Source organism: Asterias rubens, chromosome 16 (genome assembly GCF_902459465.1).
Source record: "Asterias rubens chromosome 16, eAstRub1.3, whole genome shotgun sequence".
NCBI lineage: Eukaryota > Metazoa > Echinodermata > Asteroidea > Forcipulatida > Asteriidae > Asterias > Asterias rubens.
The window spans coordinates 4,672,028-4,694,159 of NC_047077.1; the positions used below are offsets into that span (position 1 = coordinate 4,672,028).

At 38.3% G+C, this 22,132-nt stretch overlaps 3 protein-coding genes across 10 annotated transcripts in view; 1 reads left to right on the top strand and 2 right to left on the bottom strand.

The window, feature by feature from the left end:
• The first annotated feature begins 1 nt into the window (after position 1).
• On the top strand, positions 2-5,004 carry LOC117300865 (tyrosyl-DNA phosphodiesterase 2-like). Of its 3 annotated transcripts, none has more exons than XM_033784718.1 (6): positions 2-153; positions 1,218-1,383; positions 2,015-2,292; positions 3,018-3,228; positions 4,069-4,239; positions 4,593-5,004. In XM_033784718.1, exons 2-6 carry the CDS (start codon positions 1,249-1,251, stop codon positions 4,887-4,889), a joined length of 1,092 nt encoding a protein of 363 aa, XP_033640609.1. In that variant the 5' UTR covers positions 2-153; positions 1,218-1,248; the 3' UTR covers positions 4,890-5,004. The 3 variants fall into 3 exon arrangements, with proteins under 3 accessions (XP_033640609.1, XP_033640610.1, XP_033640611.1); XM_033784719.1 differs by having other exon boundaries at positions 2-112; XM_033784720.1 differs by having other exon boundaries at positions 10-53.
• A 3,507-nt stretch (positions 5,005-8,511) lies between these two features.
• Positions 8,512-14,276, bottom strand: LOC117300902 (histone H3-like centromeric protein cnp1). The gene is made up of 4 exons (XM_033784763.1): positions 13,918-14,276; positions 12,095-12,207; positions 10,756-10,830; positions 8,512-9,184 (listed from the first exon to the last, which is right to left on the bottom strand). Exons 1-4 carry the CDS (start codon positions 14,150-14,152, stop codon positions 9,050-9,052), a joined length of 558 nt encoding a protein of 185 aa, XP_033640654.1. The 5' UTR covers positions 14,153-14,276; the 3' UTR covers positions 8,512-9,049.
• A 3,054-nt stretch (positions 14,277-17,330) lies between these two features.
• Positions 17,331-22,132, bottom strand: part of LOC117300725 (uncharacterized protein C8orf34 homolog) — a 28,262-nt gene continuing 23,460 nt past the window's right edge. For all 6 annotated transcript variants that reach the window (XM_033784503.1, XM_033784499.1, XM_033784502.1 and 3 more), the window contains 4 exons: positions 21,759-21,786; positions 20,769-20,820; positions 19,538-19,664; positions 17,331-17,941 (listed from right to left, as the gene is read on the bottom strand). In XM_033784503.1, the coding sequence (XP_033640394.1) occupies positions 17,849-17,941; positions 19,538-19,664; positions 20,769-20,820; positions 21,759-21,786 (300 nt within the window). In that variant the 3' untranslated portion in view covers positions 17,331-17,848. The remainder of the gene's footprint in view (positions 17,942-19,537; positions 19,665-20,768; positions 20,821-21,758; positions 21,787-22,132) is intronic.

Here is a 22,132-nt window from a genome sequence, read left to right on the forward strand (position 1 = left end):
CCAAAACAGCGGCGGCGGCCGTCCTCATTGCTCGATCCCGCGGGGTGGCAGACGTGTGTTCAACTTGTTGTTTTGTCTCTGTGTGGTGGTGGAACGTGGTTATTGTGTTATTGTAAAGTAGTTTATTGGTTGTGAAGAACACTAAAATAAAAAGTAATTCAATGATTGCATGATATTTTAATTGAAATAATATGGTAGTTTGGTACTTACTAGATATGGAACTAGATAGTTTGGAGCTTACAAGCCTTGATTTGAGACATGCCTGGGAACTTGAGAATTGAATTTTGAGAGACCTAGGAAAGGGAAAAATTAACTTTTATTAATGGGTGCATTCGTTTAGCTTCCCGGGGTCGACCCCGGTCTGCCCCGGTATAATCGAATAGCTTTGACGGGGCTCACCCGGGTCAGCCCCCCGTGCCCTGCTTGCGGAGTGGGCCACTTGGGGGTGACCTGAGGTGCCTGCCGTCACCACGAAAGGGCGAGTGTGATCGTTCGATTAGCTCTCGTCGGGGGCTCACCCGAGTGAGCACTCCAGGGTCGACCCAGGGAAGCTAAAGAACGCACCCATTAAGACTTGACCAAAAAGTAGACCCAGAACAAGGGCGCTGTATTCCTTTTTTTGAAAATGTCAAATTTCGAAAAAAAGGAATACAGCGCCCCAGTTACATGGTCAATTACAAAATAGGGATCACCCAAAATAGTACCTGAATTAATTTAGAATACAAGACTTGAAACATTATACCTCATATGTAAGGAACTTGATCATCCTTGAGCTTTTGTGAGCACATGAACTGTAACTTAAAAAGTGACTTGATGAAACTTAATTAACCTTATTACGAGACTTGTTTGTGAGACTCGACCCTAAGGAAATTAACAATCGACATTGAATTGATCTGCAGAGACATGAACTTGAGATATGACCTTGAAAACTCATTTGAGGCTTGACTTGATGATTTGAGAACTCGGGGAAAAAATTGATAAATCGCATGCCTGATAATAAACATACTACAAAAGGGAAGGATTTTAAAGGGAAGGTACACCTTTGGTAATTGTCAAAGACCAGTCTTCTCACTTGGTGTATCCCAACATAAGCATAAAATAACAAGCCTGTGAACATTTGAGCTCAATTGATCGTCGAAGTTGCGAGACAATTACCAATAGTGTCCAGTGTCTTTAAACAAATTGTAAAACTTAAGACTTAATTTTTTTCTTGTTAGGTTTGAGTGTCAAAACATCAGCGAGTCGGATATGGCATCACTTAAAGAAAACCCTCCACTCTCAGAGAAGGAACATGAGGAGCTCCGTCTCTCATTTACTGCAGTGACAGGAGCTCAACCTACCGTTGCTCTACGCTACCTGCAACAAAAGAATTGGAACATAGAGGTGTAGGACAAGGATCAATTGTAGTTTTTTAAAACAAGTGTCTTATTTACTTCAATTCTTATCAAAGTAGCGTTTATTTAATCTGGAATTAAGTGAGACAGTTTAATAATCATGTCTTTGTTGGCTTGGTATGTTTTATATTCAGTTATAAACTTTTTCAATAGAGTCACACTTTGGAAATAATGATAAGTAAATCTTTTTTTCTTCACACATTTGTATGGGGTGCAATCTTGTCAATTGGCAAACGTTAACTATTTTGTGGCATGGTGACCCCTATAAATTCCTAGAACTATGCAGTTTCGTTCCGCTATCGTCTCCCGTTTGATAGCGGAACGAAACTGCCTAGTTCTAGGTGACCCCCTCCTTACTGGATGCTGTGTCTTTTCATTGTGTTCTGGGAATCTCAGGTTTTTATTTTTTATTTTTTATTATTATTGATTTATTATATATAATTGTTAGTATTATTATTATTATTTTTTTTGGGGGGGCACACTCTGCCACTTATTGGGCATATTATTTTGCTTCCATTTCGAATCAGAATTTCCACCACCTTGCTCAGTCCATTTGTTAGGGGAAATTGTACGATTTTTATTCATTAACTATATGAGTACATGTTTCTGGTTGTTTGCAGGAAGCTTTGAACTCATTCTATGATGCTCCTAAAAGTCCTTCAAGTACACAAGATGGTTCCCATAGTAACAGCAGTGCTGGCATGATGGCATCACAGGGTCAGAGTGTCGACTCCTCCCGCCATTCAACATCCACATCAGGGACTGTTTTGCCTGCCACAGTAGCCACAGACCCTCAACCTCCTTCCCAAGGCTTCCGTCTCATCACGTGGAATATTGACGGTCTAGATCCACGGAATATAAAAGAAAGGACTCTAGCTGCCTGCACGATATTGAAACAGTAAATCATGTTATTATAACTATTAAAGGGATCGTGGATATAGGGGGCAGGCATGATACTTCATGGAGGCATCGAGGCGATTGTCTAATGCCCCCTGGTCATGGCCTTGGTGCCCTTGAAAAGCTCCAGTAGAAATTCACAATTACCTCAGAGGGTGCCCGAGGAGAAGATGCCTTGGTGCCCTTGCGCTTTTAAAAATGAAGTATACTGGGCCCAATTTCATAGCGCTGCTTAACGGTTAGCAAATTTGCGTGCTTACTGTAGCAGAACAATTTGCTTAAGCCTTACCCTATTTCACAGGTAAGCAGAAAAGTTGGGCGGCCATATTGCATGTTTACCAAGGATTTGCATTGTGTTGTCATTTATTTTTTGTGTGGTAAGCACCAGGTTAGCATGCCTTTTTGTGTGCTTACGGTTAGCAGGGCTATGAAATAGAAATCGCACAGTAAGCACAAAATTGGTTGCTAAGCAGTGCTATGAAATTGTACCCAGACCTGAGGGGCTATGGGTGACAAAAATAATCAGGGTACATCACCCATACTACAGGCCTGATACTTCACAGAAGCAGTGAAGGCGATTGCCTCCATGCCCCCTGGTCATTGCCTAGGTGCCCTTAAAATGCTCGACAGTTGGAATTTAGCGTAAAAGAGGTATGCGGTACCGCCATGCAAAGTTTCAACTCCTGCAGGTTTCAATTTGAATTTTTATCTATTTTTTTTATAAAGGTACAAGCCCGACATTGTCTATCTTCAAGAGGTCATATTTCCAACCTTCCTGATTATCAGCTCTGAGCTAGACAACTACAAAGCCATTCCTGCCACTGGTGATGGTTACTTTACACTCATCCTGCTCAGGAAAAGCACTGTCACATACTTGTCCTCCAAAGTGGAAGCCTTTGAAGAATCCGAGATGACACGAGCTCTACAAAAAGCAGAGGTTAGTAGTAGACAATGGGCCATGAGGTTAATATCTCTTTTTTTAGGGAGGAATGCCTCACAAACAAAAATCTAGTACCTCTTATGTTAGTAGGAATTGAAACTCTGCATGGTGGAAGTTTATAACTAAGCGAATATCTCTTTTGAGTAGTGATAGTTACGAACAAAATTCAAATGGTGCTACCACAAATCCCGTCTTAGGTTTACTTCCACCGTGCAAAGTTTCAAATCCAGCAAGAGAATTGATCAAAGGGCAAGTTTTCTTTATAATAGTTGTATGAGGAAAATGTAACGGCTGATTTTTCTCTTAAGGGTCACATTTAAAAAGTCTTATTTCAGATAAAAGTTAAAAGAATAGTAAATGGCCCGACATTCCGACCCTAGCAGAGTCTTTCTCTGCAAGGGTGGCCATTAACTACTTTTTGCATTTATACCATAGCTCCTTTTGGTTGGTAAGCAGTTTGCAACAGCCAATTCTATTTTCTCATTCCGATAAAAGTTTGACATTTTGAGTCCCAAAGTCCTTCAGCAAGACACTTAACCATTGCTTCGCCCTTCGGATGGGACGTAAAGCTGTTGGTCCAATGTGTTATGTAAAAGCATGTAAAGGAACCCAGTGCACTTATCGAAAAGAGAAGGGGGTTCGCCCTGGTGTTCCTGGCTGGTTTGGCAGCATATTACGCCACAGCACCTTGTAAACCATTACATGGTGCTCAGGGTTAGGTCTCATAGTTCAAACTTTGTCCCATTCACCTTGCAGTAAAAAATACCGGGCGCTTTGTATCCTTTGGCAAAAGGCACATTATAAATACAGTTATAATTATTTTTCATCCCTGAACAGTGCAAGTGTGCAGGTATTGACCTATGCCTGATGACTTCCCATTTGGAGAGTACAGCTGACGGGAAAGCAGAACGCTGTAACCAATTCTCAAGATCACTGTACAGAATGAAGACGGCTACCGGGGAGCAGACTGTCTTGTTTGGAGGGGATACAAACCTGAGAGACAAGGAGGTAGGATTTTGGACTTTTTCTTGTGAGCATGGCCCCAAAAAGTTCTTTAGGCATTCTGGGGTGGGTTCTAAGACTAGTCGCATCTCAAGTTAGAACAAGTTACTAGTCCAGATCTGGTTTTCACTAAAGGGTTTTGACAAGTTCTTTCTCTTTCTGGTGATTCTGTTACTTCTTTCAAGAAGTTGTTCTAGAAGTTGTTCTTTTCAAAAATTGTAAGCTCAAGAAGTGTTTGAGAAAATCCTGAGAAATGACATCGTTTATGTTTCAGGAATATTTTTATCAAATAAGCAGCCTTATAATCCCTTAATTACTTGATAATTTTCTCAATGAATTACATTGTATACTTTCTATAGGTAACAAAAGTAGGATTGCCAAGTTACATTCGCGATGTTTGGGAAATGTGCGGCTCACCGGAAGCGGCCAAGTTCACGTGGGACCTCACGAAAAACGACAACCTCAACTGGCCATTTCCGAATAGGCCAAAGTTACGCTTCGACCGACTGTACCTGCGACACGCCAAGACCAGCCCTCGTGTGGTGCCTCAAGATTTTTGTCTGATCGGAACAGAGCGGTTGGAGGGGTGCGGTAGATTTCCAAGCGACCACTGGGGGATTGTTTGTGATTTCAAGGTGACCCCTTTACCGACGTGAAGATTGGTTGCTATGAATGATAAAGTCTCTGCCATCAAGATTTCCTTGATAAAAACATGGTTACCAACAAAATTTCCATTTGTTGCCTATTGCTTGTTACAGGTATTCAGCTGATGTTTGCTCATCCTGAAAATCATGTGGAAATGATGTAGGTAATCCGGTTTTTATCGAGGCAGAAATTTCATGCTAAGCACATTTTTGTGCTAAGCAGCTTTATAAAATTGGGCCCTGAACAATTCCAATGGTCTTGTGATTTTCAGACTTTGAGTTTCGGAATCTTTTTTCAAATCTGTTTAGTATGGCAGTATACCTATAGCCTACAAATGAGATACTGAAGTTTTCTCGGAATCTTTTTTCAAATCTGTTGAGTATGGCAGTATACCTATAGCCTACAAATGAGATACTGAAGTTTTCTCGGAATCTTTTTTCAATTCTGTTGAGTATGGCAGTACATGTATACCTATAGCCTACAAATGAGATACTGAAGTTTTCTCGGAATCTTTTTTCAAATCTGTTGAGTATGGCAGTATACCTATAGCCTACAAATGAGATACTGAAGTTTTCTCGGAATCTTTTTTCAATTCTGTTGAGTATGGCAGTATACCTATAGCCTACAAATGAGATACTGAAGTTTTCTCGGAATCTTTTTTCAAATCTGTTGAGTATGGCAGTATACCTATAGCCTACAAATGAGATACTGAAGTTTTCTCGGAATCTTTTTTCAAATCTGTTGAGTATGGCAGTATACCTATAGCCTACAAATGAGATACTGAAGTTTTCTCGGAATCTTTTTTCAATTCTGTTGAGTATGGCAGTATACCTATAGCCTACAAATGAGATACTGAAGTTTTCTCGGAATCTTTTTTCAAATCTGTTGAGTATGGCAGTATACCTATAGCCTACAAATGAGATACTGAAGTTTTCTCGGAATCTTTTTTCAATTCTGTTGAGTATGGCAGTATACCTATAGCCTACAAATGAGATACTGAAGTTTTCTCAAGTATAAACTAACAACAGTTTATAGGCCTATGTAATACTGTGTAGAATTTTTGTTCTCACTTTTAGATTCTCGTCTTGTAAAAAGAATTTCTGACAGTAAAAATGTTGAACTACAAGCCCGACAGTCTTTTGGATTTCCCGCCAAATTCGACTTCTGTACAGACAAAAATAATAGGTTACTGTTACAGTTGAATGTTAAAATGAAAAACCAGATCCCAAATAAACACTGTAAGAAAATAGAGAGAATAAATCATTGAAAGCTACACAATCTTAGTAGTTAATTGTTTATTTTCTTTTAAAAAGTTCAGAAATATTTTGTACAATAAACCATTAAAAAAGCATGGCTTTTAAAAAACTGTTGAATTCATTTTGTCCAAAAGCATGGAAAAAAAACCCTACCAACATGTACAATACACTATTTACATTAATTTGGTGGAGTTATTGGTTCAATGTTACGGTATTTAGAAATTAGTATACAACAGTTTAACTTGGGACAATGGAATGGACATTTTTTTATTTGAGTGTAACAAATTTGCTTACAAATATCAATCGGGTAGTATTTGGAAAATTATGGAGCCATTCCTATCCGGATAGTGACAGGCCAAGGCCAAAGCTGCTTAACGGCCAATTTTGTGCTTACTCTGTGCGTTTTCCAAACATAGTGCTGCTAACTGTAAGCACACGAAAAGGCATGCCAACCTTCCGGTGCTTACTGTATGAAAACTAATATTGTAACAATATAAATCCATGGTGAAAACGCAAGCTGGCTGCCTACTTGCTAACCTGTGAAATACCTTGTGCTATTAAAGCAAATGTTTTTGCTAAAGTTAAACAGCACTATGAAAATGGCCCCTGTTACTTAACATTTTGCCTTAGTGCCCCTTAAAATGCTCCAATAGAAATATACAATGTCCTCATGCCAGTGCCCTTTACTAGGAGAAACTGAAATATTCAGACAGAAATCCAACATTTTCATTCTGTACCAAGTTGCAACATTCAGATTTGAAACATAATCCACAAGATGATTTACATATTCTCATTTCGAACTGCTATTTATTTTATGTGAATTTATCATCAGAGCATACTGATCGAAACGTTGAGTTGAAACCAACGGTTCTTTTCAGAACCACCCCAACTCATTAGAGATAGTCATTACATGGTGTTACCGCAAACCTTTCTATATCATTGAGGGTTTGTTGTTGGAGACAACTGAAATCAGCAATTCCTTTTTTTGTTTTGATTGGTGCTTTATGCTCTTTTTTTTATACAAACTGAAACTATTTAAAGTTTATATCTGTATTGTTTTGCAGCATGATTTTACTACAAAATAAAATACATTTGAAATGACAAAGAATGCTTGCTTTTGCCTGGTTTACTTTGTTTTAAACCCAAACCCCATGAACGCCAGTAGGTTGAGACTCTTCGATACAATAGCTCAAAAATACACGCTATGGTAAATCACCACATTTGTATGACTGTTCCAATGAATTCATGCAATTGTTTTTCGGGGTCGGCAGCTCCTCAACTCAGAATGACCGACTTCCCAAATCCCAAGTAACACTTTTGAGAACGTTGTACTGTTAAGGGTTTTTCTATGTACACTTCCTATTGTAAAACTTTCTTTTTCCGTTTTGACGGAATATTGCCTCATTGGTCAAGTATTGACAATGACACAAAATCGTTTTACTTCACCGGGGCTCAGAAAGCTGTTCTACCGCCCCCAAAAATGCAGGATATGCATAGATTGTACCATAAAGATCATGTTTTTTGGCTGGTACCTGAAAGGGCAAAGGACATTGCCATTGGTCAGTTTTAAAGTCAATGGGAATTATTTGGAAGGGGCACAGAGTCCGAAACCAGGGGTTTCGGAAGCTAGGCCTGCAGTAAAATCCAGGCCTGTAAAACACCTTTTTACTTTTACGGTAGGCATAATTTTCAAGAGAAATGAAATTCTTCTGCAAACTGTTGCCGGTTACCGTCACAAATTACTTCCGAGGTAGTTACATTATCAAAAACTTTTTACACAGGGCATTATTTACAAACTGGTGAAAATAATAAAAATATCAATGGGTTTACTTGCTTATTCCTGGTCTGCCCCGGTATGTTCGAATAGCGTTGATGTCATTCCAGGGGCTCACCGGGTCAGCCCCCAATTATTATTATTAAGCATTTAGGTACGCCCTGCTTGTGGAGTGGGTCACTTGGGGCTGGCCCCAGGTGCATGACGTCAGTTACCGCGAGAGGGCAAGTGTTCGTTTGATTAGCTCTTGTCAGGGGCTCACCTGAATGAGCACTGCGGGGTCGACACAGGGAAGCTAATCGAACGCACCTAATAAAACAAGAGAATCACTACAGCAGATAACAATTTGTATCGTGAGAAACCTTGCCCATCAAACGACCCTTTTTACACCATGGCCCAATTTCATAAAACTGTTTGGCAGAAACTTATGCTCAGCAGATGTCTTTGCTTTAAGCGAAAAACAAGTGGGGCACCAGTTGCAACAATGGGTGCGTTCGTTTAGCTTCCCTGGGTTGCCGGTGTGTGACGTTTTCTTTTTCCAGGACGAACGTATGCAGATAATTACCCACGTTCGTCCTAGAAGAAAAAAACCGCCACTCAACGGGGTCGACCCAGGGAAGCTAAACGAACGCACCCAATGTAAACGCATTCGAGTTATGGCTGGTAACCAGTCTTGCTCAGCAAAATTCCACTTGGCTTAGCAGGTTTTATTTGTGCTTACAGACTTTGTGAAATTGAGCCAAGGAAAGTCCTGGAAATATTAACGGTACATGAAGGGTCATACTAAGGGAGTTGTTTGTGTAGTTTCTGTATGAAAGCTTATTGTTGTAGAGATGGTTATGACAGTAAGAAATCTGCAAAACTGAAATGCCCCATTGATTAAAAATCAATAAAGTATTTGACAATTTGAAGCTCCATTTAGGTGAGTATTAGAGTTTTTTGGGGGGTGGTTTTTTGGCGCCTTAATTGTTTTTACAACTATTGGGGAAAAACTGCGACATGACAAATGCACAGTTCTCCTCTTTCTTGTGTTACTCTCAGCCATTCTTCCTTATGCCACATTGTGAACCTTAAAACAATTGAATACAAAATACATACAGAGAATTCCTGACACCTAGCCTGGAATCAGCCTAGCCTGGAATCAGCCTAGCCCATCCTGTCTCCCTCGTATCCGTCGCGCTAACTGGATGTCCTTAGGCATTATCGTTACACGCTTAGCGTGGATGGCGCAGAGGTTGGCGTCTTCAAAAAGATGTACTAAAAAGGCTTCTGAGGCCTGAAGAGGAATAAATTTAAAGATAATGTTAATCATTCAATTTAATACAAGTATTGTTCCATCTTTCAATAAAATATTATCTGAAATGTCAATAATGTCTTTCTCACATTCATTCAATCATCACCTCATTTAAAACATACAAAAGTGCCCTGAAAACCCACCTTTTCTCCTAAACTAAACAGCAATAATTCAGTCAATTGTACATAATTTAACAGGTCATTTATTTGAGTTATTTGTAAAGCGCTTCGAGATAACTTTATATTAGGCGCTATATAAATCGCATATGTGACCCGCTCTGTGAGAATGAGTCAGATGTTGACAATTTAAAAAATTGAGTTATATGCATGGCTCGAAAGAACACACCCGCAGCAGTTATTTGGTATCACATTTGAAATGAGCAAGTATATCATTTTTTGTTAAAAACGAACTACAAGTAAAGTGATGTTTTAAACTTCCATTTTGCGAAAAAAGAATACAAAGTAGACTAAAGTATTATCACAAGTGTGTTGTATTGCCTAGCAATAAGTGTTGTAAAGGTTCACCATGCAAATATATCTTAAGAAGTAAAAAAAACAAACAAACAAAAAACATAAAAAACATTTAACTGTCCATTACTCAATAATGCATTGAGCGACATCTGACTGATTTTCACAGAGTGGGTCACATATATTATTATTATGAATAAGCAGTGAAGTGGATATACATGAATAGAGAGAGAGAGAGAGTCGGAAAACAAAAGGAAACTTTTCTGTGTGCTTTTAAAGCACACAGAAAAAAGCTAGAGATCATAAACAATGAATAGGGAGACAAAGGGGGGGGTGGAGGGAAGGGCTGGAATGCTGGACGATATAATTGGCCCGGGACTCTGGTTAAAGTAAATAAAAATACGTAAATCATTCAAAAAAAAAATTAACCATAAATGACCCCTTGCACGCACGTCACACGCGGCGACTTTGCCACGCTCACCATGTTGGTGAGCACATAGGTTTACGTGTGCATCGCTTAAAATGTGCCCTTCACTGAATAACGCACTGTGACATTGCCCACCAGTATGGCGCATCCAAGATTATTTTGAAGATGACTTAAGGTAAATTTGGTCAATACTCGCTAAAAAGTGTACTTTAATAAAGTTACTTTACAGACAGTGGACACTATTGGTAATTGTCAAAGACTAGTCTTCACAGTTGGTGTATCTCAACATATATGTATAAAATAACAAACCTGTGAAAATTTGAGCTCAATTGCTCGTCGCAGTTTTGAGATAATAACGAAAGAAAAAATACCCTTGTCACACGAAGTGGTGTGCGGTTAGATGGTTTATTTTGAGACCTCAAAATTCTAAATCTGAGGTCTCTAAATCAAATTCGTGGAAAATTACTTCTTTCTCAAAAACTGTTACTTCAGAGGGAGCCGTTTCTCACAATGTTTTATACTATCAACCTCTCCCCATTACTCGTCACCAAGTAAGGTTTTATGCTAATAATTATTTTGAGTTAATGCCAATAGTGTCCACTGCCTTTAAAAAAAAAAAAAAATAAAAAAAAAAACAGTCCCAAATGGCTAACTGTTACCTCTTGTAGAGCCATTATGGCTGCAGCTTGCCACATGAGCTGGTGATGTGCAAATATACCTGCGACTTCTTTCACCTGCAAAGACGATGAATTAGAAAGAATGGACAATATAATCTGAAAGGTACATTGTATACCAATGAAGCTTTGAACAGTTTTTTTTATATTCATTTTATTAAAATTTGTGACGCACAATCTGAACACATGTATGTGTGCACAGAAACAATCATGTGTACACACTTTTCCCCATTTTTTTCTGAACAACAGTTTAAAAACCACTCCTGTTGGTATAGAGCGCGTCACGTGGGGGTGTTTAACCAGCTGGAGCTAGTTATAACCGGCTGGCTTACGCGTGTCGGGCGCACAAGATTATCACACGGAACGCAATTCATAGCTATTAGTAACAGCGCATAATCTATTTCTAAGCGCGTGCGCGTAATCTATTTCTAAGTGCACGCGCGTACACACAACCCATGCGCAACAGATTCTCCACAAAGTTTTTGAAAAAATATTTCAAACCTCAAATTTTCAATTGTCATTGTCAAAGTGTCTATAATTGTTATCTCACGGCAACGACCCTGCAAGGTTTTAAACAGCCGTTAAAGAACGAGTCAATACTCTTTTATTCCCATTCATAAATGCCTTTTTGGTTAAAAGGCGTAATAAAGTAAGAAATTCTGTAAAACTTATACGTTTCCGTCGTGCTTGAGCTCTGTATACATGTACAACGTCCGTGCATCGTTATGACTGAGACGCCTATTTCCGACAGTTTCCTGATTCTTTCGTGCGCGTGCGCGTATAGTTTTGGTGCAACACGTTCTCGTTTTCCTTTCACACACAGCGTGGCCAACTTACCGACAGCGTCACATCGCCCATAACAAGGAATGTCTTGCACCAAGACTAGCGCAGAGTATCCGCTGACAACCGGTTATAAACACTGGACATTATCAAAGGTTTAAACACCCCTACGTGACGCGCTCTCCACCAATAGGAATAGCGAAACTGTCTGAGGTATTTATGAATGGGAATAAAAGAGTAGTGACTCGTTCTTAAACATTCGTTTAAAACCTTGCAGGGTCATTGTTGTGCGATAAAGGCCCCCGCCTTCAGCTCAGGCCTTTATCACACGGCAATGACCCTGTCGGTTTTAAACGGCCGTTTAAGAACACGTCGCTAACTTTTTATTCCCTTATTAATAATCGCTGTGTCAATGATGAATACAAAATTCTTGAGTTTGTCAAATACAGAACAAGATCTGCAAAGAGTTACTCAATATTTTGTTATCTGTTGTTAATTTTTGTGTCTCTGGTACAAAACCAAATACATAGATTTATTATCTTACCACTCGTGCAAAAGGTAGTTTCGTTATAAGAAGACTAGTGGATTTCTGATATCTACGAATCTCTAATAAAGCTCTGGTGCCAGGTCGATACCTGCGTTTCTTCCGTCCAGCATCTGTTCATGAAAAAATTAAAAAGTTATTAAAACATAAAACACTATAATGTGAAAACTGCGAACCCTCTGGTCCCTGACAGGAGGGCGGTCTTGCATTGTTCAATCGAATAAAAATACTGAAAATGTCGAGCATGCTTGAACAAAAAAATCTTGAAGTTGAACCCTCGATTCTGATTTGCGATCCATAGTGTCAATGTTTCTTGTGAAAGCAGAAAAAAATGCAACCCATTGGTGCTTGATTTTATTGTGTTTTGCTGTAAATAACAAAAAAAATTAAAAAAAACGGGGGATGCTATGGTATTTACGTACGAATTACATCATACCATTATGACCTAGGTCAACAATAAAGTGCTGCGCATGCGTCGTCGTTGTATCGATTATGTTACACATAGCAACAAGGAGTGTGAGTGATACAAACATAAATCGCACGTCCATCCAGTATATTGTGTGTTCTAACTCTAATGTACTCAGCATATTAAAGGCAGTGGACACTATTGGTAGTTACTCAAAATAATTATTGGCATAAAACTTTTTTTGGTGATGAGTAATGGGGAGAGGTTGATGGTATAAAGCATTGTGAGAAACTGCTCCCTCTGAAGTGCCATAGTTTTCGAGAAAGAAGTAATTTTCCACGAATTTGATTTCAAGACCTCAGATTTGGAACTTGAGGTCTCGAAATCAACCATCTAAACGCACACAACTTCGTGTGACAAGGGTGGTTTTTCTTTCATTATTATCTCGCAAGTTCGATGACCGATTGAGCTCAAATTTTCACAGGTTTGTTATTTTATGCATATGTTGAGATACACCAACTGTGAAGGCTAGTCTTTGACAATTACCAATAGTGTCCACTGCCTTTAAGTGTAACGCCAGGCATCGGTCAACTCTGAGTCCCTGACCTCTGTGAGCCACAGCGACAAACAAGATATTCTTTCTCATCTCAGAATTTTGATTACATGAATTATTATTCGCTGTAATTTTTGTAAGTGTAAAGTGTATAATAGTTTTTACACTAATGTAATTGAAAAGTGTAACAAAATTAGTGTACACATGTAATGTCTTTTAAGGAAATTAAGTGCAACTTTATAATAATAATAATAATCGACACTTAATAAAGCATCGGTATCCACCGCAAGCGGCGCTCAAGGCGCTACTCTACAAAAAAATACGGAAAAGTTTCCGTATGGCACCACCACTTTTTCATTCGATATTAAATAATAATTAATATAGTATCTAATTAACCTCAATGAGATATCCCTTTTTGTAAAAATTAGTGAAAAGGTGGTGGCGCCATACGGAAAGTTATCCAAAAATAACTATTTATTATATTAACTAAGCAATGAAAGTAGCAAAAAAAGATAAGAAAATAAACTTAACAAAAAGCTTCTCCATGAAAATGAGTTATATATGATTATTTAAATGATAAATTCAATTTCAAATTAGAATTAGGGCCTAGGCCTAGTTAGTTTTAGTAGTTAGTAGTAGTTGAGTTCTTTAAAGTTGAATCATGGAGCTCCAGTCAATTTCGTTTGAAATTTATTTGAATGAATTGAGTGTTATTGAAATGTATTAAAATTAAATAATATTATTATTTTTTTATAATATTATAATCTATATTGTTGTTAATATTGAATGCATCTAATCTAAACTCCAGACTGAGTTTTTATGTATACCGTGTACTGTGTTTAAACTTTAATTCATTGTGTTTACCTGGCCTCGGGAGCATCATAGCGGGCGCATGTTGCCTTGGTCCACTACTACCACTAGACGGCGGCAGGTTGGGTGACTGACTACCCCGCCCGGGGAACTCAACAGGCCGTGGTGACGGGGGCCTCGGTCTGGCTGCCTGGGCCTGGATGGGTTGGCGTCTCTTCGGACTCGAACCTTTCCTCCTCTTCTTTCCTTTCGCAGCAGGGGCTTTGGGGATTTGATTCGTTCTCGCCATCTTCAGAAATAATCTCTATATTACCAGGATTTGTAATTAATGAAGTAAAACTCATGTCTGGTGTTCCATCACGATGATATTTGGAGATATTTTTAGTTATTCTGTAGTGACCGTCTTGTTCGAAATCTGCGCGCTTGTTAAACAGCGCCCCAAGCGGCTTGACATAGCCATTCATTTCCCGCGGATTTTTTCCCGAGCGGTTGGTGGCGCTCTTTAACATTAACGGTACCAGTGTTGAAGAATAGGCAGACGCGCGCGATCTAGCCGTAGCTCTAGCCGAAGTCGCCGTTTCGGACACGGCCCAAGTTGGATTTTTTTTTTAAAACAAAACTTTGGGGAAATATTTTTTGTAAAAGAAAAAAGATGTTTGAAAGCAAAAAAAAGGGGGTTTTCACTTGTGACTCAGGTGACCAATTAAGACTAAACTTTTATAATTTTTTTTTAAAGTAAGGTCGCAATATGGTACAGATTTTGAGTCAACAAAATTATGTTTGACAGCAAAAACAAAGTACACTTGCGACTCACTCTGAATCGAGGAGCCTAAACTTTTAGTTGTTCTTTCATGTAGAGTCGCATTAATTTAAAGTATAGCCCCTAATGGTATCTGACTGGTCTTTGAAAATTACCACAACGTTGTTTGGATTTTAAAAACTTAAAATCATTTTTATGACTAGGGTTTAGTTAGGTCCGGGGTCTTGCTGCTACTGTTTGGGGTTGGTTTCGTCTTTGGCTTGGTAGGCCTGTTTCAGAAAACAAAATTAAACACGATGGAAATAGGAAATAATGCACTGTGGAATAATTTGTTTTTAAAACAGGAGGGGGGGGGGGGGGGAGTTCAAGCTCCACTGAAATGGTGCCTAATTCATTTTAAAGTCCGAAGTAGGCATACTTCATTTTTTGTTTAAGGTGGGAAAAAGATAGTGTCGACTCATTTTATTAGTCACTTTGTCTTATTTATTTATTAATGTTGCCCAATTCAACAGAGTCCCCACTGGAAACAGCAAAATACGTGTACACATCATAATACTTTTCCCTATAGACTACACTTGATTGGCATAACTTTAACAATTTCAGGTTGCTTACAGAAAGTTCTGATCCCAATTTCTGGGAACTGCTTCTTGTGGATCATTCTGTGCTTATGGCCCACAGAACTACAAGCTTAGTATTACAGACTTTTTACAGAGGATGTCTGTAAGCGCAGAGCTCTGTGGTAAGCAGCGCCAGATAATTAATTGGCCCTGGTTGACCCACTGTTGGCAACTGTGTAATTTATTAGAATTTCATATTAAATTGACTTTTGCAAAGTAAGATAAGCCCTGATGAAATTTTACCTGCAAAACCCTTTCCAAGACGAGCATAAAAGTTTGATAAGTTTTCTGCCATGCATTTTTGTCAGAAGCCATTTATTGCTTGCAGCCATTTGTTACTGGAAAAAAATAGTTTATGTGTATAAAAGATGGGTTGTAGAGCCTTATGGCCTTCTTCCGGGCACACAACAATGTCTTCCCTAAAACAGACCTGCCGTCGATTTCACAAAACTCTTCCTAAACTTAAGACTAATCTTAGGACTTAGAACGAGTCCCAACCCTGCACTGTAGCATGCAGAACTTAAGATTAATCCTAAGTTAAGACGAGTTTCTAAACTTAATAAACCCTGTATAAAGCACAACAAACTTGCTAAGCAAAGAACAAAAAAACACTTAGCAGAAACATGTTACCAGCAGACATGGAATAAAGTTTACATTTGCAAATGTAACAAAACACTTAGCAGAAACATGTTACCAGCAGACATGGAATAAAGTTTACATTTGCAAATGTAACAAAATGTAACCCAGTCATTTTTCCCTTGGTAAAAAAGAATATTGTTAAAGACACTGGAAACATTGGTATATTGTCAAAGACCAGTCTTCTCACTTGGTGTATCTCAACATGAGCATTAAATAACAAACCTGTGACAAAATTTGAGCTCAATTGGTCTTCGAAGTTGTGATATAAAAATGAAAGAAAAAACACCCTTCAGATCCTTCATTTTGAGACCTCGAATTCTAAATCCGGGGTCTCAAAATCAACGTCGTGGCAAATTACTTCTCGAAAACTACGTCACGTTTCAGAGGGAGCTGTTTCTCACAATGTTTTATACTATCAACCTCTCCCCATTACTAGTAATCAAGAAAGGTTTTATGATGATAATTACTTTGAGTAATTACCAATAGTGCCCACTGCCTCTGAGCAGTATCTGCAAAACGCCTTCTAAGGTGTTAAAACGCCCTTATAAAATAAGGCCCTGTTTACTCAGCCCAGTATAACCTAAACATATGTTTATATCGTGCGTCTATATACATAGTTATAGCTTAATATAAGATAATAAAAAAAAGCCTGATTCTAATATTATACACAATTGCTACACAAGTATTTACATGACTTAAAATTAAGTTTGCTAAAAGAAACAAGCTCTATTGCTCTTTGCTTCAATAAATTGCATCAGTTAGAAACAATTATGAAGCAAAAGCTGTTTTCCCTTTTTTTTAAGAGATGATGGACACTAAACAACTTGAGCACTGTTTGGTTTGGGTGTACACATACAATAAGATTAAAAATAAAAACTGATTCTAATACCATATACAATTGCAACGCCAATTATTTACAATATGACTTATGATTAAAGTCACCTGGAAGTGGTATTTTTTCAAAATAAAGCTTTTGTCACCAATATATGTGTTTTGATGAGTGGAATGTGAATAAACAGTTAACTAAGGTTTTAAAAAATCAGTTCTTATGTCATTTACAAATTTAAGAGTAGACCCCGACCCAAGAGGGCGCTGTTCGTGACGTCAATCGAGGCAGATTTGCCTGTAATGCATAGAGTAAACACAATTGCAAAGTACATGTACGGACCAAGTCGTGAGCAAGTCGTGACCAAGTCGTGAGTTTGTACGTTTCAAAAAAAAGAAATTGTTTTTTTCCGGCAATGCCGACCAGGTGTATTGCTGCTGAATGCAGAAAAACACTTTTTGAAATGTACCAACTCACGACTTGGACGTACATGTACTTTGCACGTGTGTTTACTATACGCATTGCAGGCAAAGTCTGCCTCGATTGACGTCACAAAAGGGGTAGGCGGAGTCAGCCCCTAAACAACTTTATATATTTTTTAAACATATAAATCGTGACAAACAATTACTAAACAAATTATTTTATTGTTCGTAAGCATATATTTTTATGTTTGAAATCATTACAAACAAAATATGAAACAAAAGCAATTGACCTTTTGAGACATGGTGGACACTAAAGTCCCTTTCACACAAGAGCCATTTAGCAAGGGTCCCTTGCTAAGTTTTAGCATGGTTAAATACAATTTTACAAAATGTATGCGTGTGAATGGACAACAATACTGTCGTTGCGCCTAATGCAAGCACAGGTTGTCAACCAATGAGGTTGTTAATAAAATGGTGTTTGAAGCTTTGCACTGTGTGGAGAATAAGAGTAACTACAAATATAAATATGAACAGTGAACAGTGAACAGTGAACATGCGGGTACAACCATGTGTGAAATCTCTCTTGTTGGCTCCGGAAAAACCAGTTTGGTCTTACTCTGTTCATCTTCAGGAGGGGTTGTTAAAGATGGAATTTGCGGTCAAATGGAAAAAAACAACTCTTCGAAGGGTTGGGAATGTTAGGGTTAATGCGGAGGACTTCTTAGAATCCAGAGTCTTCATCTGATGAAGGCTGTTGCCAAGATCTTCCTAAATCCTTCAGGGAATCCGTATGAACGACACGATGAGTTGATACCTGCAAATAAATGACAAAGATGACTAAGTGCTAGGAAGTCTACCACAAGTTAATTATATTATTTTATTTTACTGTCTTTGGAAAGATCCAATCTTTTTCCAACCACAGTAAGCTTGGGTATGGAGGGTGAACGTGGACAAAGCTACTGCTTCATAACAGATGACCATCGTGTGCTCGGGCTCATTTGTATTTTTTAGTGTAAAGCTTGGTCGACTGACAGCACCAATGGTAAAGAAAACTAGGTATAAGTGTAGTCAACTATGGTAAAGAAACCTCTAAAACAAATTTTGCTGATGTTTCCGAGGGCATATTTAAAAAAAAAAAAAGGCATGTTTAAAAATAATAAAAAATATGTATGCAAGTTCGCCCCAAACAAGGCTTCAGGAAGAAAATGATTAAACATGAAAATAACTCAGGAGAGCTGGAGGCAGGAATTGATATTCCGGAATTGATATTCTTAAAACAATTATATTTTCTATATAATAGGAAATCAGATGAAGAGTAGAAAGAAAGTCATGCCCTATTTTCATCTATCCTTTTTTATAGTTGAAGTAAGATCCTAATAATAATAATAACTTTACTTATAGCACACGCTGATACAAAAGCGCTTAAGAAATACAAAAGCAACCCCCCCCAAAAAAATACAAAACTGTATGTTTTACAAAGCAAAACAATGCAATTAACAATGATACAAACTAGAGTAACTTAAGATAGAGGTGGGTTTTTAATTGGGATTTAAAGGAACTCAGGGAATTGGTTAAACGAACAGATTGAGGAAGCAATTCCAGCATTTTGGCCGTTGCAACAAAAGTCTTAGATCCTAAACCACCTGCCATTTGGAACAAGCTCCCTGCCACACTAAATGTAGCTCAAGAGAAAATTGAAGTCCCATTTGTTTTGCTAGTAATTCTCTTCCCTTGTTTTGAACAACATTTTTGTACCACCCTTGTTTTTTTTTTTATGCGCCTCGAGTGTTTTTCCGGAGACGTGCACATTGTAAGTCCACATTATCAATATTACTATTTTGTATTCATAAATACCCCAGACAGTTTCTCTACTCCTATTGGTGGAGAGCGCGTCACGTGGGTGTGTATAATCCTTTGTTTATGACCGGTAAAAAGTGTTAATTCATGGGCGTGACACGCGACCTTGCAACCTGTTCTTATAAGACAGTTTCTTCATTGCTGTTGGTCGAGAGCAACAGCTGAAACAGTTGTGCCACATCACGCGATACGCGCGACGCCCACAGCGTTCCCTTATAAGGAGTTGTTTACGCGAGGGCAGCGGAGGGCTCTACCATTTCATAGCTGGAGGGGTGTTGTGTTGAAAGAAATCATTTAACAATTATAATTTTTGCATTAATTTTTTCTTTTTGACCAAAAAGTGATGATGTTTTTGACTGAAAAGGTATTTATGAATGGGAATCAAAGTGTGTTGAATCGGTTTTCAACTAGTGGTTTAAACCCGCCGAGGCCTGGTTCTTGATAATTTACCTTGACTTCGTCTCGGTAAATTATCAAGAACCAGGCCTCGTTGGGATTAAACCACTAGTTGAAAACCTCTTCACCACACATGGATTCCCTTATTTACACCCACCTCAGTTTGCGACCGATACGTCTTTGTATCCCACGCTTGACCAACCAATGACGTCTGTGCTCTGTAAGTGCTACTACTCTGGTTACCAGCTCCACGACTGGTACTGCTGAATAACTCCCTACTGCTGCTGTAAAAAAAGTCATAATAATTACATTAATAACATTTCTAGTGCACCATGTCTGTCAATGTTGACAATCCTGATGCAAAACATGTGTCATCAGTAGGTCAGTTGGTACTAAGGCGTGACATCCTTTTAGGAACCCTTTTTTTTAAAGTCTGGTTGCTAAATCCCCCCAGTAGGTCACTTGGTACTAAGGCGTGACATTCTTTTAGGAACCCTTTTTTTAAAAGTCTGGTTGCTAAATCCCCCCAGTAGGTCAGTTGGTACTAAGGCATGACATTCTTTTAGGAACCCTTTTTTTTCAAGCCCGGTTGCTAAATCAGTATTTATGTGTTATAAACCAACGAGAAGTTCAAATCTTACCGCAGGAGAAAGGCTTAGGGCTTAAAGACATTGGACACTATTGGTAATTGTCAAAGACCAGTCTTCTCACTTGGTGTATCTCAACATATGCATAAAACAACAAACTTGTGAAAATTTGAGCTCAATCGGTCATCGAAGTTGCGAGATATTAATGAAAGAAAAAAACACCCTTGTCACACGAAGTTGTGTGATTTCAGATGCTTGATTTTGAGACCTCAAATTCTAAATCTGAGGTCACAAAGCCAAATTCGTAGAAAATTACTTCTTTCTCACCCTACAAGTTTGCTATTTATTCATTGTTTGTTCTTATCTTTCCACACCATGCAAATTTTCAAACAATACTTACTTCTTTCTCGTAAACTACGTTACTTCATAGGGAGCCATTTCTCACAATGTTTTATACCGTCAACCTCTCCCCATTACTTGTTACCTAGTAAGGTTTTATGCTAATAATTATTTTGAGCAATTACCAATAGTGTCCACTGCCTTTAAGCTGTCTTTTGTGTGACCCCAGAGCCAGAAACCACAGGCCTCATAATAAGCGATATATGCTTCAGTGACCGAAGCAAATTAAGGAAACTACCGGGGGAATTCCATACCAGACAAACACCTAGCTTCTTTGGGGACCGGGTCTAAAAGGATGTCACGCCTAAGTTGATTTCACCAGAACTTTTTTACCTACTCCTCACAGGATATATCACATAGATCTTTTCAGTAGAAATTTTCAGAAACTGTTAGGAGACTTACTCGTGTACCATAGTACTTTTCAGTCCGGTATTGCTGGGTCCACTTGATCCATCTGTAAAACAACAAAATATTTGTTTATATTATTTTATTTATTTATTTCAACAAAACCTCCATAAAAATGGTGTTAAGATAAAAATACACTCCATTTACAATAAAAGGTATGCATAAGCACGTGTTTAAGGAAACAGGATAACCGTGACACTCTCGGACGACCCCCAGACCATCTTGACAAAGTATGAAACAAAATGATTGTCAGAACGATCTGAGTAGCTGACCGAGAGTCTCAAGGTCATCACATTCAAGAAACTGGTTATGAAACAAAACTGTTTTGACACTATCACGAATACGCTGTTTTTAACCTAGTAGTGTCAGATGTAAATTTCTGCCTGAAAGAGGGACTAATAATAATTCAATTTAGCAGCGAGAAATTCTTGTGCAAGCTAAACCTGTTTTTTAACTCTACCAATTAAAGTATAGACCTTATGCATTGACGTCATCCAGTCGCCATCTTTGAGGTCAAACGGTGACGAAACAATCGAAACGCACATAGATTGGCCAATGAACAACCTCCTTTTGACCTCAAGGCAAGGGCGCCGTACTGAAATGACGTCATGTGCATAAGGTCTATAAAATAAAAATCTCCACATGAACGTCTCTCTTAGGAAGAAGTTCATGAAACTGCTATCATAATAACAACATCTAATTTATTAATTTTCGAGGAAGTTAAATTTTATATTTTATATTTACCAAAATAATAGACCACAAGGGAAAACTGACTGGGTAAATTCTAAACAATTTGGGGTTTAACTAAGAAAAATTGACTAGAGAGGGATTTGAACCAACTGATCTAGCCCAATGTCAGTGGTCTCCCTATTTTGTCAATATCTCTGTTGGGGGATGCAAGTCAGATGCTAGAAGTGGCAGACTTTTGAACCTTGGTCATGGTAGAATAGCTGAATAAAATATAATGGAATGTGAAAGGGAACTTACTCTCTGGCTCCACCCACACTGGGTGCCTCTAAAAAATGAAAAAGAGAGATTCATTACAAACAGTTCAAACCAATTCAATTAAAATTTATTTCTAGGTTACAAGGAAATTAATAAACAAATTAAGTCGTCATCATGCCGGTTTGTATGTTTTATTTAAGTCAAAGACAGTCGACATAGATACTTTTATATCTAAGAGAGGTTTGCGGTAACACCATGTTGAATCTCTTTTGAGTAACGTTGGTTTAGAAAAGACAACTCAACGTTTTCAATCAGTATGCTCTGATGTCCTTTAGGAGAATACTGATAAAAACGCTAAGTTGTCAACCACCATTTTTGTTCATAACCATGCAACATATTTAAAATGGTTTTTACCG